General features: G+C 44.1%; 1 protein-coding gene across 1 annotated transcript in view; it reads left to right on the plus strand.

Annotated features, from left to right (window-relative positions):
- The window catches only part of LOC311243961 (inactive dipeptidyl peptidase 10-like), a gene marked incomplete at both ends in the record, with an annotated part of 64783 nt that overhangs the window by 24238 nt on the left and 23004 nt on the right, over positions 1–17541 (plus strand). Inside the window, 5 exons of the mRNA XM_084333368.1 lie at positions 4006–4097; positions 8316–8363; positions 12518–12636; positions 15810–15857; positions 17198–17296. Coding sequence (XP_084189494.1) covers positions 4006–4097; positions 8316–8363; positions 12518–12636; positions 15810–15857; positions 17198–17296 — 406 coding nt within the window. The remainder of the gene's footprint in view (positions 1–4005; positions 4098–8315; positions 8364–12517; positions 12637–15809; positions 15858–17197; positions 17297–17541) is intronic.

Below are 17541 nucleotides of genomic sequence, written 5' to 3' on the forward strand. Positions count from 1 at the left end.
CTTTATTGGCATGCCGTACTTCTACATGTTGCCAAAGCAAATGATTAATATTAAACATAAACATGGATTACAAACAGATATCAAAGTACATACAAAATATCATCATAAAATAAAACATCAAATATTACGGCATAAACATGTCAGGTGACTGTCACTCACTGTCCCTCAGTCTATGGCAGGCAGCAACACAGGCTGCTGCTAGCTCACAGCTTGTTGAGTCCTCCCCTAGTAGGACTGGTTGTTTTTCTGTATCTGGTAGTGCAAGAAAACCTTTTGTTATTAATAAAAAAAAATGTAAATGCGTTTCTCTAATATATTTATATTTTTCGCATTTGGTGAGGAAGTGCAACTCAGTTTCAGGCTCACTGAGGATGCAATGACAGCACAGCCTCTGCTCTGCAGGAAGCCAGGTTTTCCTGTGCCTCCCCTTTTCAACAGCGAGGCTGTGCTCACTCAGTCTGTATTTTGTCAAGGTTCTTTTTAGTTGTTGATCAGTCACCACCATGCTCAAATAATCTGCTATGGTGTACTGTCGATTTAGAGCCAGATAGCACTGCATTTTGCTCTGTGCTTTTGTTTGTGTTTTCCAATAGGTGATGTAGTTTTGTTTTAGCTGTGTAGTAATTTTATTTATTCTGATTGGTAATGTGTTCTGTTCCTGAGGTGTGTTAAGAGAGCAGGTTTGTGGACTCAGCCTCAGGACCAGCTGGGTAAGGGGGTTCCTGATGCTTCTCAGCTCTTGGCACTGCAGGGCTTGATAATGGTACGAGAGGGGGTCACTTTGTTTTAGGTGTGTCCAAAAGTTAATTGCTCTATTTTGTATTTTTAGTATTAGTGGGTAACGGCCTCCTCTCTCCTCTGCTCCTCTCTCCTCTGCTCCTCTCTCCTCTCTCGTCTCCTCTGCTCCTCTCGTCTCCTCTGCTCCTCTCCTCTCTCTCTCCTCTGCTCCTCTCCTCTCTCCTCTGCTCCTCTCTCCTCTCCTCTCTCCTCTCTCCTCTCGTCTCCTCTGCTCCTCTCCTCTCCTCTCTCTCTCCTCTGCTCCTCTCCTCTGCTCCTCTAGCCTCCTCGCCCAGGTCAGTCTCTGCTCCTCTCCCCTGCTTCTCTCCCCTCTCCTCTCTATTCTCCTCTCTCCTCTCTCTCCTCTCTCTCCTCTCTCCTCTCTCCTCTCTCCTCTCTCTCTCATCTCTCCTCTCTCTCCTCTCTCCTCTGCTCCTCTCTCTCCTCTCCTATCCTCTCTCCTCTCTCCTCTCTCTCTCCCCTCTCTCATCTCTCCTCTCTCTCCTCTCTCTCTCCTCTCTCTCCTCTCTCCTCTGCTCCTCTCCTCTCCCCTCTGCTCCTCTCCTCTCCCCTCTGCTCCTCTCCTCTCTCCTCCGCTCCTCTCTCCTCTCCTCTCTCCTCTGCTCCTCTCTCCTCTCCTCTCTCCTCTGCTCCTCTCCTCTATCCTATCTCCTCTCTCCTCTCCTCTCCCCTCTGCTCCTCTCCCCTCTGCTCCTCTGCTCCTCGCTCCTCTCCTCTCTCCTCTCTGCCCCTCTCCTCTCTCCTCTCTCCTCTCTCCTCTGCTCCTCTCCCCTCTCCTCTCTGCTCCTCTGCTCCTCTCCTAGCCTCTCTCCTCTCTCCTCTCCTCTCTCCTCTGCTCCTCTCCCCTCTGCTCCTCTCTCCTCTCTGCTCCTCTCCTCTCTCCTCTGCTACTCTCCTCTGCTCCTCTCCTCTCTCCTCTGCTCCTCTGCTCCTCTCCTCTGCTCCTCTCCCCTCTGCTCCTCTGCTCCTCTCCTCTCTCCTATCTCCTCTGCTCTTCTCCTCTCTCCTCTGCTCCTCTCCTCTCTCCTCTGCTCATCTGCTCCTCTGCTCCTCTCCTCTCTCCTCTGCTCCTCTCCTCTCTCCTCTGCTCATCTGCTCCTCTGCTCCTCTCCTCTCTCCTCTCTCCTCTCTCCTCTCCTCCCCTCTGCTCCTCTGCTCCTCTCCTCTCTCCTATCTCCTCTGCTCGTCTCCTCTCTCCTCTGCTCCTCTCCTCTCTCCTCTGCTCATCTGCTCCTCTGCTCCTCTCCTCTCTCCTCTGCTCCTCTCCTCTCTCCTCTGCTCATCTGCTCCTCTGCTCCTCTCCTCTCTCCTCTCTCCTCTCTCCTCTCTCCTCTCTCTCCTCTGCTCCTCTCCTCTCTCCTCTCTCCTCTCTCCTCTCCTCTCCTCTGCTCCTCTCCCCTCTCCTCTCTCCTCTCTCCTCTCTCCTCTCTCCTCTCTCTCCTCTGCTCCACTCCTCTCTCCTCTCTCCTCTCTCCTCTCTCCTCTCTCTCCTCTGCTCCTCTCCTCTCTCCTCTCTCTCCTCTGCTCCTCTAGCTTCCCCGTCCAGGTCAGTCTGAGGGCGTTAACTTTTACGCCCTTGTGTCGCCCTCCAGCGCTTTACTGCTAAACACATTGTTAACTTTTCAACTGTGTGACAATAAGCACCGTGTGATGACTCGATTATTAAAGTGTTGCCGCTTCACTCTCTGCTTCACCTCCTGTAGGCAAACCTATTTGTCCTCATTTGTCTCCCCTCATTATACAGTCATCAGTTAACCCTTTCACTACCGCAATAGAGAAGGTTAACCCTTTCACTACCACACTACAGACGGTTAACCTCTTCCTCTGCTTCTCTCTTCCTCTGCTCCTCTTCCTCCGCTTCTCTCTTCCTCTGCTTTTCTCTCTCCTCTGCTCCTCTCTTCTATGTCTAATGTGAGCCGTATGCATGCCCGCCTCTCTTGGCTTAACGTTGAAAATAGATTGTCTTTTAATATACTTGTGCTGTTCAAGTTGGTCATGAGCAGTAAAACTCCTGTTTTTATACATAATCAGGTTGTTTTTAGTAATACTGTGCACGAGCATTACACTAGAGGTTCCAGTAGTGGGCAGCTTGAATTACCAGGTAAAAAAACCAACGCTTTAAGGAGATCTTTTATTTTTAGAGCATTAACTCTTTGGAATAACCTGCCTCAAAACCTCTGCTGCATTTACAGTAGATTCACTTTTAAAAATAATCTTAAATTGTTTTTAACACTGTAAAGTAAGTTTTTGTTTTTGTTTTACACTGTAATGTAATTTTAGCTATCTTAATCGTTACAGTAGTTTCATTATGCATTGTGTGTACTGACTTTTAATAATTTTGTTTTTGCAATAATAATTGTTTTTGTATGTTTTTTTGTGTGTGGACCCCAGGAAGACTAGCTGGTTGCTATGGCACCAGCTAATGGGGATCCCTAATAAAATAAAATCAAAATCTAATCTTCCTCCGCTTCTCTCTTCCTCTGCTTTTCTCTCTTCCTCCGCTTCTCTCTTCCTCTGCTTTTCTCTCTTCCTCCGCTTCTCTCTTCCTCTGCTTTTCTCTCCCCTCTGCTCCTATCTTCCTCTGCTTCTCTCATTCCTCTCTCCATCTCCCCTCTGCTCCTATCTTCCTCTGCTTCTCTCGTTCCTCTCTCCATCTCCCCTCTGCTCCTATCTTCCTCCGCTTCTCTCGTTCCTCTCTCCTATCTCCCCTCTGCTCCTCTCTTCCTCCGCTTCTCTCGTTCCTCTCTCCATCTCCCCTCTGCTCCTCTCTTCCTCCGCTTCTCTCGTTCCTCTCTCCTATCTCCCCTCTGCTCCTCTCTTCCTCCGCTTCTCTCGTTCCTCTCTCCATCTCCCCTCTGCTCCTCTCTTCCTCCGCTTCTCTCGTTCCTCTCTCCATCTCCCCTCTGCTCCTATCTTCCTCCGCTTCTCTCGTTGCTCTCTCCATCTCCCCTCTGCTCCTCTCTTCCTCCGCTTCTCTGGTTCCTCTCTCCTATCTCCCCTCTGCTCCTATCTTCCTCCGCTTCTCTCGTTCCTCTCTCCTCTCTCCCCTCTGCTCCTCTCTTCCTCCGCTTCTCCCGTTCCTCTCTCCTATCTCCCCTCTGCTCCTATCTTCCTCCGCTTCTCTCGTTCCTCTCTCCTATCTCCCCTCTGCTCCTCTCTTCCTCCGCTTCTCTCGTTCCTCTCTCCGCCTCCGCGGGGGAAACGCAGACCGCCGTCCCCTCCGTCCCGCCGCGCTTCTTGACGTCCGGGAACTGGGACGTCACCTTCCTCTGCGCCCTGGACGAGGAGACGGGGAAGATGTACGTGAGAGCCTGTGTCGTGGCGTGTGGCGCTGTGTGTGAAATCACCCTGTATGGTCTTTAGAGAGAAACAGCCCATCGCTCCGGGCCGTGCAGATGCCAGGAGGTAGTCGGGGGGTGGAATAGACCATTAAAATAATCACGGGTTCATGTAGGCTTAGAGCAGATTACTGGAGAGACAGCTATTGTGGAGCAGCATTACGAATTGTTCCTTCAGGAAGTGAGGGTACATAAAAAGAACACAAGACACAAAACCCCAGACGACTGTAACCCTTTCAGTACCAGTTAACCGTCTGTAGTGTGGTAGTGAAAGGGTTAACCTTCTGTAGTTTGGTAGTGAAAGGGTTAACCTTCTGTAGTGTGGTAGTGAAAGGATTAACCTTCTGTAGTGTGGTAGTGAAAGGTTAACCTTATGTAGTGTAGTAGTGAAATGGTTAACCTTCTGTAGTGTGGTAGTGAAAGGTTAACCTTCTGTAGTGTGGTAGTGAAAGGTTAACCTTCTGTAGTGTGGTAGTGAAAGGATTAACCGTCTGTAGTGTGGTAGTGAAAGGTTAACCTTCTGTAGTGTGGTAGTGAAAGGTTAACCTTCTGTAGTGTGGTAGTGAAAGGATTAACCGTCTGTAGTGTGGTAGTGAAAGGGTTAACTGTCTGTAGTGTGGTAGTGAAAGGTTAACCGTCTGTAGTGTGGTAGTGAAAGGGTTAACCTTCTGTAGTGTGGTAGTGAAAGGGTTAACCTTCTGTAGTGTGGTAGTGAAAGGTTAACCTTATGTAGTGTAGTAGTGAAATGGTTAACCTTCTGTAGTGTGGTAGTGAAAGGGTTAACCTTCTGTAGTGTGGTAGTGAACGGGTTAACTGTCTGTAGTGTGGTAGTGAATGGTTAACCGTCTGTAGTGTGGCAGTGAAAGGGTTAACCTTCTGTAGTGTGGTAGTGAAAGGGTTAACCTTCTGTAGTGTGGTAGTGAAAGGGTTAACCCTTCTGTAGTGTGGTAGTGAAAGGGTTAACCTTCTGTAGTGTGGTAGTGAACGGGTTAACTGTCTGTAGTGTGGTAGTGAAATGGTTAACCGTCTGTAGTGTGGCAGTGAAAGGGTTAACCTTCTGTAGTGTGGTAGTGAAAGGGTTAACTGGCTGTAGTGTGGTAGTGAAAGGGTTAACCTTCTGTAGTGTGGTAGTGAAAGATTAACATTCTGTAGTGTGGTAGTGAAAGGGTTAACCTTCTGTAGTGTGGTAGTGAAAGGGTTAACCGTCTGTAGTGTGGTAGTGAAAGGGTTAACCTTCTGTAGTGTGGTAGTGAAAGGTTAACCTTCTGTAGTGTGGTAGTGAAAGGGTAACCTTCTGTAGTGTGGTAGTGAACGGGTTAACTGTCTGTAGTGTGGTAGTGAAATGGTTAACCGTCTGTAGTGTGGCAGTGAAAGGGTTAACCTTCTGTAGTGTGGTAGTGAAAGGGTTAACCTTCTGTAGTGTGTTAGTGAAAGGGTTAACCCTTCTGTAGTGTGGTAGTGAAAGGGTTAACCTTCTGTAGTGTGGTAGTGAAAGGGTTAACCCTTCTGTAGTGTGGTAGTGAAAGGGTTAACCTTCTGTAGTGTGGTAGTGAACGGGTTAACTGTCTGTAGTGTGGTAGTGAATGGTTAACCGTCTGTAGTGTGGCAGTGAAAGGGTTAACCTTCTGTAGTGTGTTAGTGAAAGGGTTAACCTTCTGTAGTGTGGTAGTGAAAGGGTTAACCTTCCGTAGTGTGGTAGTGAAAGGGTTAACCCTTCTGTAGTGTGGTAGTGAAAGGGTTAACCTTCTGTAGTTTGGTAGTGAACGGGTTAACTGTCTGTAGTGTGGTAGTGAAATGGTTAACCGTCTGTAGTGTGGCAGTGAAAGGGTTAACCTTATGTAGTGTGGTAGTGAAAGGGTTAACCTTATGTAGTGTGGTAGTGAAAGGGTTAACCTTCTGTAGTGTGGTAGTGAAAGATTAACATTCTGTAGTGTGGTAGTGAAAGGGTTAACCTTCTGTAGTGTGGTAGTGAAAGGGTTAACCGTCTGTAGTGTGGTAGTGAAAGGGTTAACCTTCTGTAGTGTGGTAGTGAAAGGTTAACCTTCTGTAGTGTGGTAGTGAAAGGGTAACCTTCTGTAGTGTGGTAGTGAAAGGGTTAACCTTCTGTAGTGTGGTAGTGAAAGGTTAACCTTCTGTAGTGTGGTAGTGAAATAGTGAAAGGGTTAACCTTCTGTAGTGTGGTAGTGAAAGGGTTAACCGTCTGTAGTGTGGTAGTGAAAGGTTAACCGTCTGTAGTGTGGTAGTGAAAGGGTTATCCTTCTGTAGTATGGTAGTGAAAGGATTAACCTTCTGTTGTGTGGTAGTGAAAGGGTTAACCTTATGTAGTGTGGTAGTGAAAGGGTTAACCTTCTGTAGTGTGGTAGTGAAAGATTAACATTCTGTAGTGTGGTAGTGAAAGGGTTAACCTTCTGTAGTGTGGTAGTGAAAGGGTTAACCGTCTGTAGTGTGGTAGTGAAAGGGTTAACCTTCTGTAGTGTGGTAGTGAAAGGTTAACCTTCTGTAGTGTGGTAGTGAAAGGGTAACCTTCTGTAGTGTGGTAGTGAAAGGGTTAACCTTCTGTAGTGTGGTAGTGAAAGGTTAACCTTCTGTAGTGTGGTAGTGAAATAGTGAAAGGGTTAACCTTCTGTAGTGTGGTAGTGAAAGGGTTAACCGTCTGTAGTGTGGTAGTGAAAGGTTAACCGTCTGTAGTGTGGTAGTGAAAGGGTTAACCTTCTGTAGTATGGTAGTGAAAGGATTAACCTTCTGTTGTGTGGTAGTGAAAGGTTAACCTTATGTAGTGTAGTAGTGAAATGGTTAACCTTCTGTAGTGTGTTAGTGAAAGGGTTAACCTTCTGTAGTGTGGTAGTGAAAGGGTTAATGTAAGGCATAGTGATCTCGGTGAGAAAAGACAAAAGGGCAAGGCACTGGTATTAAAAAGGAGACAGTATTAGAGTCAGACCATTGTTTTTATCCTGCCGTTACCGCGCTGCTCAGGCAGAGTGAGGTACGGGGGCGCAGGCTCTCTGCTGCTCAGGCAGAGTGAGGTACGGGGGCGCAGGCCCTCTGCTGCTGCTCAGGCAGAGTGAGGTACGGGGGCGCAGGCTCTCTGCTGCTGCTCAGGCAGAGTGAGGTATGGGGGCGCAGGCTCTCTGCTGCTGCTCAGGCAGAGTGAGGTACGGGGGCGCAGGCTCTCTGCTTCTGCTCAGGCAGAGTGAGGTACGGGGGCGCAGGCTCTCTGCTGCTGCTCAGGCAGAGTGAGGTACGGGGGCGCAGGCTCTCTGCTGCTGCTCAGGCAGAGTGAGGTACGGGGGCGCAGGCTCTCTGCTGCTGCTCAGGCAGAGTGAGGTACGGGGGCGCAGGCTCTCTGCTGCTGCTCAGGCAGAGTGAGGTACGGGGGCGCAGGCTCTCTGCTGCTGCTCAGGCAGAGTGAGGTACGGGGGCGCAGGCTCTCTGCTTCTGCTCAGGCAGAGTGAGGTACGGGGGCGCAGGCTCTCTGCTGCTGCTCAGGCAGAGTGAGGTACGGGGGCGCAGGCTCTCTGCTGCTGCTCAGGCAGAGTGAGGTACGGGGGCGCAGGCTCTCTGCTGCTGCTCAGGCAGAGTGAGGTACGGGGGCGCAGGCTCTCTGCTGCTGCTCAGGCAGAGTGAGGTACGGGGGCGCAGGCTCTCTGCTGCTGCTCAGGCAGAGTGAGGTACGGGGGCGCAGGCTCTCTGCTCAGGCAGAGTGAGGTACGGGGGCGCAGGCTCTCTGCTGCTCAGGCAGAGTGAGGTACGGGGTCCAGGCTCCTGCTCAGGCAGAGTGAGGTACGAGCGTGCAGGCTCTCTGCGTCCTAGAGCGTCCGTGAGAACCGCAGGTGCAGCCAGATGGTCCCAGAGTGAGGTGGCACTGCTGTTTGCCTTCAAGCAGAGCGATCACTCTCTCTCTGTCCCAAGTCCCACTCCTGTTCACAGTCAGCTGAATTTAGAACGTACTCTGATGTAAATCTGGCACAGGAAGTGAGTCATCGTTACTCACGGTGTCTGCCATGAGTCAGGAAACACAAATATATATATAAGATGGGTTTTCACCAGACTGGGTGTCTGCCAATCAATGGAAGAGACACTGAATTTATGAATGTGTGTGATTATTGCCGCGTAGCTTGTTGTTATTGAGTTATTTCATCAGTCATCGTCAATTGTGTTGGATTTCTTCTGTCCACGCAGCTATTTCCTGAGCACAGAGGAATCGAGGCAAAGCAGACATCTTTACAGGTAAGGATGCTCTCCCCGTCGAAAAACAGTTTGGAAGACAAATGTTGCACCATTAAAATACAGGAATTGCTTCCGCTCCATATTAAAAACCGAAAATACAAATCAATTCCAAATTAAACAACAGTGAACGCAGCCATAAAAGTATAGTTACGCAGAAAATATAGTCTGTTTATTTTTCTGACGACTACATACTCATAGGATTCATGTTTTTGTTTCAAACTAATTTATTCGCGGATGTCTGGATTTAAGGATTAATATGGGTTGTTCATATGGCCTAGGTCGGATATATATAATAATAATGTTTATTTTTATAGTACCTTTCATACAAGAATTCCAGCCCAAAGTGCTTCACAGCAGTGAGGTAGACATATAATAGACATAGGCATATTAAAACCAAACCACCCAGAAAATGTGTAATAGATTTCTGTCATTAAAATCTATGAAAGAAAAAAGAAAAAAAATGAAGAAAAAGATTGTAATCGATTTCTTACTGGTTATGGTAGATTTCTGACATTCAAATCTATAAAAGACTATTAGCAGGCCAGGTATCCGACTAAATAAAAGCTATGCATAAAGTGCAGACATAAAATGTGCATAACAATCAACACCTGCCTCTCTCGTCTTTCCGTTCTGCACTGCACCTGGGTCCAACACACACCAACCCAAATTGTAACACAAACCGGGCACCGTTCCCGATTCACTCTTGTGTAAAAAAAAATTGCCACTAATTTCCACCCTCACAGCCGGAGAGAGCAACGAAGCCGTCGACCGCGGAATAAAACTCAGAAGGGTTTATTGTTTATTGTTTAAAAGGATCCCCATTAGCTGCCACCTAAGTGGTGAGCTAGTCTTCCTGGGGTCCACACAGAAAGACAACACAAAACATAACAATACATGAGATACATATGACAATCACTTGTATTTACATATGACAATCACAATTCATTTAATTAACAATGATAATCTAAAAACGGTAAAACATTGTAGACAACATCAGAATATTTTCAGAAAAGGTTATTACATTCATGAGTAAATATTTCATTATTACATTCCTACAGTAGGTATTTCCACTCCCAAACGTGAACAGTATTTGCTCACATATTTAACTAGTCGTCTGCTTGGTCCTGCCGATCTCGTGTGAGCAAGAGGTGAGTGAGCTGTGAGCTGAAGGGCTGTGAGCTGAAGGGCCGTCGTGGCAGAGATGAAGAGCGCTCCGGCCTCACCGGAGGCTCTGTGGCGGACGGCCCAGTTTATACATCTATCCGGAAGGTTCTGTGGTGCAGAAGCACAGAGTCACTGAGACGTAGCATCCTGTCCACCACCTGTGATGGATGTGCTGCCGCTCATCCTCATCCTCCTCCTCCTCCTCACGCCTTGGAAGTTTTATATTGTTTTTTTCTTTTATTACAGCGCCGCGGGCCTCTCTAAACCTGATCCCGTATAGGAGGCGACCGGTTTAGACCGGTCTAGAGCGGTGGACGCGATCTAGTTCTGTATGAGATGTGCGAGCGTTGAGTGTGGAGAGGGACGCTTTTTTATTTCCACTTTTATTTCATCGTTATTTTAACCATGTACATCCCAGAGATCAAATAAACTCCTTTTTCCAAAACAGAATGAGATTCCATTAACTTTTATTCGATACTACATACACATATACATATACAGTATATATATTTTATTACATGGCGTTTTAACATTCGCCGAAATGCTTGATTGTGATTGGTCAATAGCGCTCGGCAGAGGTCCGTTATTACTTGATAACGGACCTCTGCCGAGCAATAATGACCGCTGTTCGCAGCTGAAGCAATCAAGCCCACTGACACACACTGCATCAGTGCAATCAGACACACCTGCCGGCGATGACAGCTCGGAGCGACAGAACAGAACTGCGTCTGCATTTGATCTCGTCTTGTCGATGGTGTAAAATGAATTAGGTATATTGTTAGTAAGTTAGCCATGTATTAGGCGGGATAATGTATAGCCTATACTCGGTCATTGTCGCAAAATAATTGACCTTCACTACGTTTAGAACACCTCGGAGAGGCGCCTCGGTATTCTAAACTCTGTGTCGGTCAATTATTTTGCGACAATGACCTTGTAGCTATACATTATCCCTTACATACATATATACATGTATTTTGTTGTATATACTGTATATTGTGTACTTATTTTTCTTCTACTTCTGATATACCATATCACCTTATACCATGTATAAGGTGTCTGTATATATATATATATATATATATATATATATATATATATATATATATATATATATATATATATATATATATATATATATATATATATATATATATATATATATATATATATATATTAGTGCTGTCAGGCGATTAAAAAAATGTATCTAATTAATTACAGGATTTGTAATTAATTAATCTAATGAATCGCATTTTAATCGCATAACTATTTTATGCCTGATATTCTATATTCTATAATCATATTTCAAATTGCATGTGACCGGATGGCAGAATTCAGTACTGTATCTACAAAACCTTCTGTTTAATCATCTTCCATCTATTAATTTGCTTAGATTTTTCAGGTCTGGTCAATTTGAGCATGGTGTTATTCACAGTCAAAGATAAAAAAAAAATTTATTGATATTCTCATTTGGTTCATTACAATTTACTCAAGCCTAGTAACAGACACAGTATTTCTGACACTGGGAATACATTCCCTGAGATCCATAGATGTCCCTAGAATCAGATACCAAGAACATGCAAATGGACCATATTAAAAAAAAAGTCTGTAAATGTGTATTCTACGTTCTTATGGAATGAATTTTTGTAATTCATTTTGAGTACATTTTCATAACGCGATCATTTGCTGTGTAATTCATTAATTTAACGCGATAAACTGACAGCCCTAATATATATATATATATATATATATATATATATATATATATATATATATATATACACACATACACACACATATATATATAACTATATATATAACTATATACTGTATGTATATTCATATTTATATAAATCTTATTATAATTTTTTTTGAATACACTTTATATGTATATATAAATACATAATTTATATATATATATAATAATAATAATTATTATAATAATATATATATAATATATTACATAATAATATATGTAATAGCATCTGAGGAAGCAGAAGCTAAATGCGTTGTGCAATAAAAAAGCAAAAACCAGTCCTGAGGAGTGTGCGGTCCCCTCTTTTGAAGGTATTCTTCTTTTAGTTTATATATATATATATATATATATATATATATATATATATATATATATATATATATATATATATATATATATATATATATATATATATATATATATATATATATATATATATATGTGTGTACATATATACCTTATACATGGTATAAGGTGATATGGTATATAAATGGGAAACCCTGGCCAAGAAAGCAGCATCTCATATAAACAATATACAGTGAAATCAAGCTATAAGGCCATAGCAAAGGAGGAAGTCGGAGCGAGAGAGAGCAGTATATTCATAAGTCAGTATCAAAGCTTCAATCATTGAGTGGCTCAGGCCAACAGTCCCATAGCTTTTATGTTCAATCGTATTGACCCACCTCAAGCTCCGCCCTCTGTCCTTGCCCCACAATGGTGGAAGGAACTTCCCAGCACAGTTAGGACAGCCGAACCCATCCAATCTTTCACCGTCGACTAAAGACACACTTCTTCAATCATTATCTGAAATGAAAGAAAAAAATAATAATAATCTAACCCTAACTAACCTTACTGTCATGCACTTGTCCTAATAAAAATAACCAACACACAACACTTTGATGAACATTGTTACTCAGCTGATAGAGTTGTACCCTTCCTGCTGACTTGTTGTACAAAACTTGTAAGTCGCTTTGGATAAAAGCGTCAGCTAAATGACAAAATGTAAATGTATCCTTGATCCTCCAATCACAACTGTTGCTAGGGAAGCAACAGCCGTGATTGGAAGATCAAGGAAAGAGGGGCGCGGTTTGAGAAAGGTCAATTGAACGTCAAGCGTTTCTGAGAAGCCCATCGAATGGATAGTTTGTCTCTAGACGCAGCTGCTTAATAGTTAATATGTAGGAAATCCATTTTTATACCCTGCCTGGGATCAATAACCCTCTGTTGTCTTTTCCAGCGTGGACCTAGACGGGGTCTTCCAGCGCCAGTGTCTTTCCTGCGACCTCATACATGACTGTAGCTTCTTCAAAGCCGAGTTCAGCCCCAATCAGACCCACTTCACGCTCTACTGCCTGGGTAAGCATTCAACCAATCACACAACACGGTGAGACGCACCCCTGAGACACACACACACACTACCACATCCTGTACATATACCCATTAGCACGCACACACACACACACACACGCACGCACACACACACACACACACACACACACACACACACACACACACACACACACACACACACACACACATACACGCACACACACATCTGTACTTTCATAAAACAGAAAGAATCAGCTGACAGATATACCAGGGCCCTCATTCATCAACGTGTTCTACGCACAGATTTGTGCTTACCCTGTGCGTACGATCATTTCTAAGCAAAGAGTGGGATTCATCAATTTCAACTTGAACTTGACTCCGTGCTTACGTCTACGCACAGGTCAGACCATGCGTACCTGGCGCCCAGTGGTAGAATATATTATTACAACAAGGAAATGAGCTTCTGTGCATAATAACACTGGCATGTTCTGTACGAACCGTAGTTCATTATAGTTCATTGTAAAATAGCAACAGTAGTGTAATTATGGTCAAAACCCTATAAATAGCATTTGGAATAATAGATCTTTCTCTCAGAATGAATGCAGCATGGTTTATATAGCGTTATCGGAATATACGGGGTGTGTAGGCTACTGACTGACTGCGCTCCGCGTAGCTTGATTGATTGATTGATTGAAAAGTTTATTAACAGATTGCAGAATGGGTACAGTACAGTACAGCTCAGTACATACAATTGTTAATTGGGGATGCAGACCAGAGAAAGACTTTCGTCTTGTTTACATCAGGGTCCCCCATTTTCAATTCATCATAAATCATAAAGCTCAACTCGTTATTATTTTGCGCAGACCGCAGAAACACGGGAACGTTTTGATTATATTTAAAAGGCTTTACGTTAAACGAAACAAGTGGAATTTCGAAGCTGTAAGCAGAATACAAGTCATATGAATATAGTGTTCTTCCCCCTTTTTACTGTATAAGAAAGAATAGAAAACGCATTGCAATGACACCAGATAGTGGACAGACTATGTATATGATGGGATTCAAGTTCATGTATTGAAAGGCAGGCTACATCATACATGCAGTGAGATTCATTGTTCTTGTATATGCTCTCGTATTATTGTTTATATAGGCTACCCAATACTGACATCAAAATAGATTGTAGTATGCCTCTAGAAATCATATGCAGCAGGTAGAAAATTGACGGGAGATCCATCGCGATTTGGAATAAAATTGAGGAGAACTTTAATCCCTGGGTATTAATCAAACAACACGGGAAAAGGCAGTCATATTCCAGCGCGGTATTTATTAGTGTTTGCGCTGCCCAGGCAGCAATGGTTAATAGATATCATATCCGACATCACCGTAAGTGTACACGTCTGTCAGCCTGTCTCATGACACGCTTCCCTCGGCTTAGTCCATTTTTCCACATTTCATGGGTGTATTCCATTACCGTATATGGTTAATCGGGGCGTTTCTGGTATGCAAATACGTGAAAGTGTGCACGAGCCTCGGCGCAGAGCCAAGGTGGGATTCATGATGACAGGTGTGCGTAGAGCCTGCGTACGCACGTGTGATGAATCCCGACTTCCCTGTGCGTACACTGGTTCTACATTCCGTGCTTACGTGTGGAAATAGAACATGTTCTACGCACACATTGATGAATGAGGGCCCAGGTCTGTAGTCCCAAACAGGAGGTCTGCTTTTAGTCAGGCAGCCTTTTCCGTGAGAGCAGCCCACACCTGGAACAGTCTGCCAATACGGCTCAGGGAGTATCAAAGATACATTTAATTTAAATCTAACTTAAAATCATGGTTGAGCGATGGTCAAGTGTGCGACCATTTTAACTGAGGGGTTGTGATGTATTGTAGTGTATTTTAAATAAAATGTATTGATCTTTTCCCCCCTCCTTTTTCCTCCGATTTTCTCCCATCCCAATGTTAGTCGTTATGCCAATTCCCAATCCCCTTCCTGGTCGCTGCGCACTTACCCCCCACAGTCGGTCTGGGAGAGTGGAGGCTACCACGTGCTTCCTCCGACACACGTCTAGCCAATCAGCCGCTTCTTTTCACCTGGCAGCGCGGATTCTCACTGAGAGGGCGTAGCGTGTGGAAGGATCACACTATCCCACTTAGATCCTATCCGCGCTTAGCAGGCGCCCCGACCGAACTGTAGGAGTCGCTGTTTACAATGACCCGGACCCACCCCGCCAGCTTCTCCCACCCTCTAATACTGCCAATTGTATTAGTGTGAACGGCCAGCCAAGCTGGTGACAACCCCGGAGCTGTGAGCTGGATTCGAACAGGCGAATCCAGCCGCTCCGGGGTTGGTGACGAATGCAATCTCCGTTACGCCACCTGACCGCCCCCTATTGTAATGTATTTTAATGTATTTATTTTTATGTATTTTAGTGTATTGTAACCTACTGATTCCTACTGTGTTTTAATTATTGTAGTGCTCATATCACCTGCCCCAGAGACTACAGTTGAAAATTAGCCAACCTGGCTAAACTGGCATATTTTTTTTGTATTTTATTTTTTTATTATTTTTTAAACAAACACATAAACAAACATGACAACACACGTTTAGATATACAAGCATATACTAAACTGGCATATTTACAGTTAAATGTATCTGTATTTTAAACCAAATATACAAATACATACAAATACACACAGGCACAGACACAGACAGACACACTTACACACACACAGGCACAGACACAGGCACAGGCACAGACACAGACACACACACACACACACACACACACACACACACACACACACACACACACACACACACACACACACACACACACACACACACACACACACACACACACACACACACAGACATATATTATACACGTATGCATGCACACACACACACACATTGGCACAAGCACAGACACAGACAGACAGACACACACACACATACAAACACACACAAACATATACACGTATGCATGCATGCATGCACGCACACAAACAAACACGCACACACACACACACAGGTACAGGCACAGGCACAGGCACAGACAGGCACACACACATACACAAACAAGCACACGTACACACGCATGCGCACACACGCACACACACATGCACACATTATGACAGCTGCATGCTGCTCAGCCTGTTTCTCCGCCTCTGTTTGGTTTTATAACGTAGCTCTAAAATCCCCAGGTCCTGGAATCCCCAAGGTGACAGTTCACAGCACCAAGGATCCTTCCCGTGAGTATTGTACTGCGCCTGCTTCCCTGGCTAATGATGCAAACACCTTTTACTATATTATTCACTTTGCTACTAAGGAATCTACCTTGCCTATATTACTACCTACTAGGGCCGACCCCAATTCGTCGAATAGTCGACTAATTGATTGAAAGGAGACGTGGTCGAGTGCCAACCTCTTAGTCCAGTGCAAAAAAATTTATGATTATTTATAATATTAATAATTATTATTATTATTATTTTTTTTTTTCAAAAGCAAAGATGTCTAGAAGCGTGGCTAACGCTAATGGCGCACATACCAGCGAGGCTAACTGCCTTAAAAAACGGGCACAGAAAGAGGATTTCACCATCTAATGAACACACTAGACTAGACAAATATCAAGATGTATCCATCAGTGGACCAATTGCATGCTTTCGCAGAGGACAAGAAGCCTTCAGTCGACTCCTTCAGACATTAAGCTTCACCCCCCACAGCCCAAATGAAGGGAAAAAAAGATATATATATTTTTTTGCATTCAGGGGGTAGTCGACTACCAGTCGACTATCGGCAAATTTCGGCCAATCAAAGTCGACTATCCAAATCCTTAGTCGGGGACAGCCCTACTACCTACTATGCTAATATGTCTTTACTACTATGCACTCAAGACTGTAGCACTCTGTGTATGAAATTAAAATTAAAAATGTTTATATAAAAACATTTATATAAAAAATTAAAAGACTGTAGCACTCAAGTTCAACACTGTTTGACATACGATATCACTGACACTTAGCAGAATTGTACCCTTCCGGCTGACTTGTTGTACAGAACTTGTAAGTAAGTGGCTTTGGATAAAAGCGTTCAGCTAAATGACTGAAAGTAAATGTAGATGTCTGGTGTTTGACTCGTCTGTGATTCCCCTGCAGGATACGTGGTCCTGGTGTTTGATTTTATTTGATTTTATTTCAGATCCCCATTAGCTGGTGCCATACCAACCAGCTAGTCTTCCTGGGGTCCACACAAAAAAAACATACAAAAACAATTATTATTGCAAAACAAAATTATTAAAAGTCAGTACTAAACAGTAACACACAATGCATAATGAAGGTAAGAATTAAGATGGCTAAAATTACATGCAAGCACAGAAACTAAAAAATATATATACTTTACAGTGTTAAATACAATTTAAGATTATTTTTAAAAGTGAATCTACTGTAAATGCAGCAGAGGTTTTGAGGCAGGTTATTCCAAAGAGTTAATGCTCTAAAAATAAAATATCTCCTTAAAGCGTTGGTTTTTGGACCTGGCAAATCAAGCTGCCCATTACTGGAACCTCTTTGACCCGTCTGTGATTTGTTTCCTGCAGAATACGTGGTCCTGGAGGACAACGCCCCCCTCTCTGAAGCCCTGGAGGACAAGAGTCTCCCAGAGAGTCTGTTCAGGACCCTCTCGGCAGACAACCATGGTAAGATACACTACACCACTAAGATACCCATGTACATGTCGAAATACTTCCCAAAGGTCAGTGAATTCCACGAACACAACACCAGAGGGAGTTCCACAAATCATGTTAAACCCAGATTCAGCTCAAACAAGGGACTAAACACGTTTAGCAATTATGCCACATCAATGTGGAACGCCCTACCCACAGCTGTAAAATTATGTGAATCCCTACCCATCAAAACCGCTCTCAAAGAGCACCTACAGGAG

This window comes from Notolepis coatsorum (genome assembly GCF_963971535.1).
Source record: "Notolepis coatsorum genome assembly, chromosome: 17".
NCBI classification, from domain to species: domain Eukaryota; kingdom Metazoa; phylum Chordata; class Actinopteri; order Aulopiformes; family Paralepididae; genus Notolepis; species Notolepis coatsorum.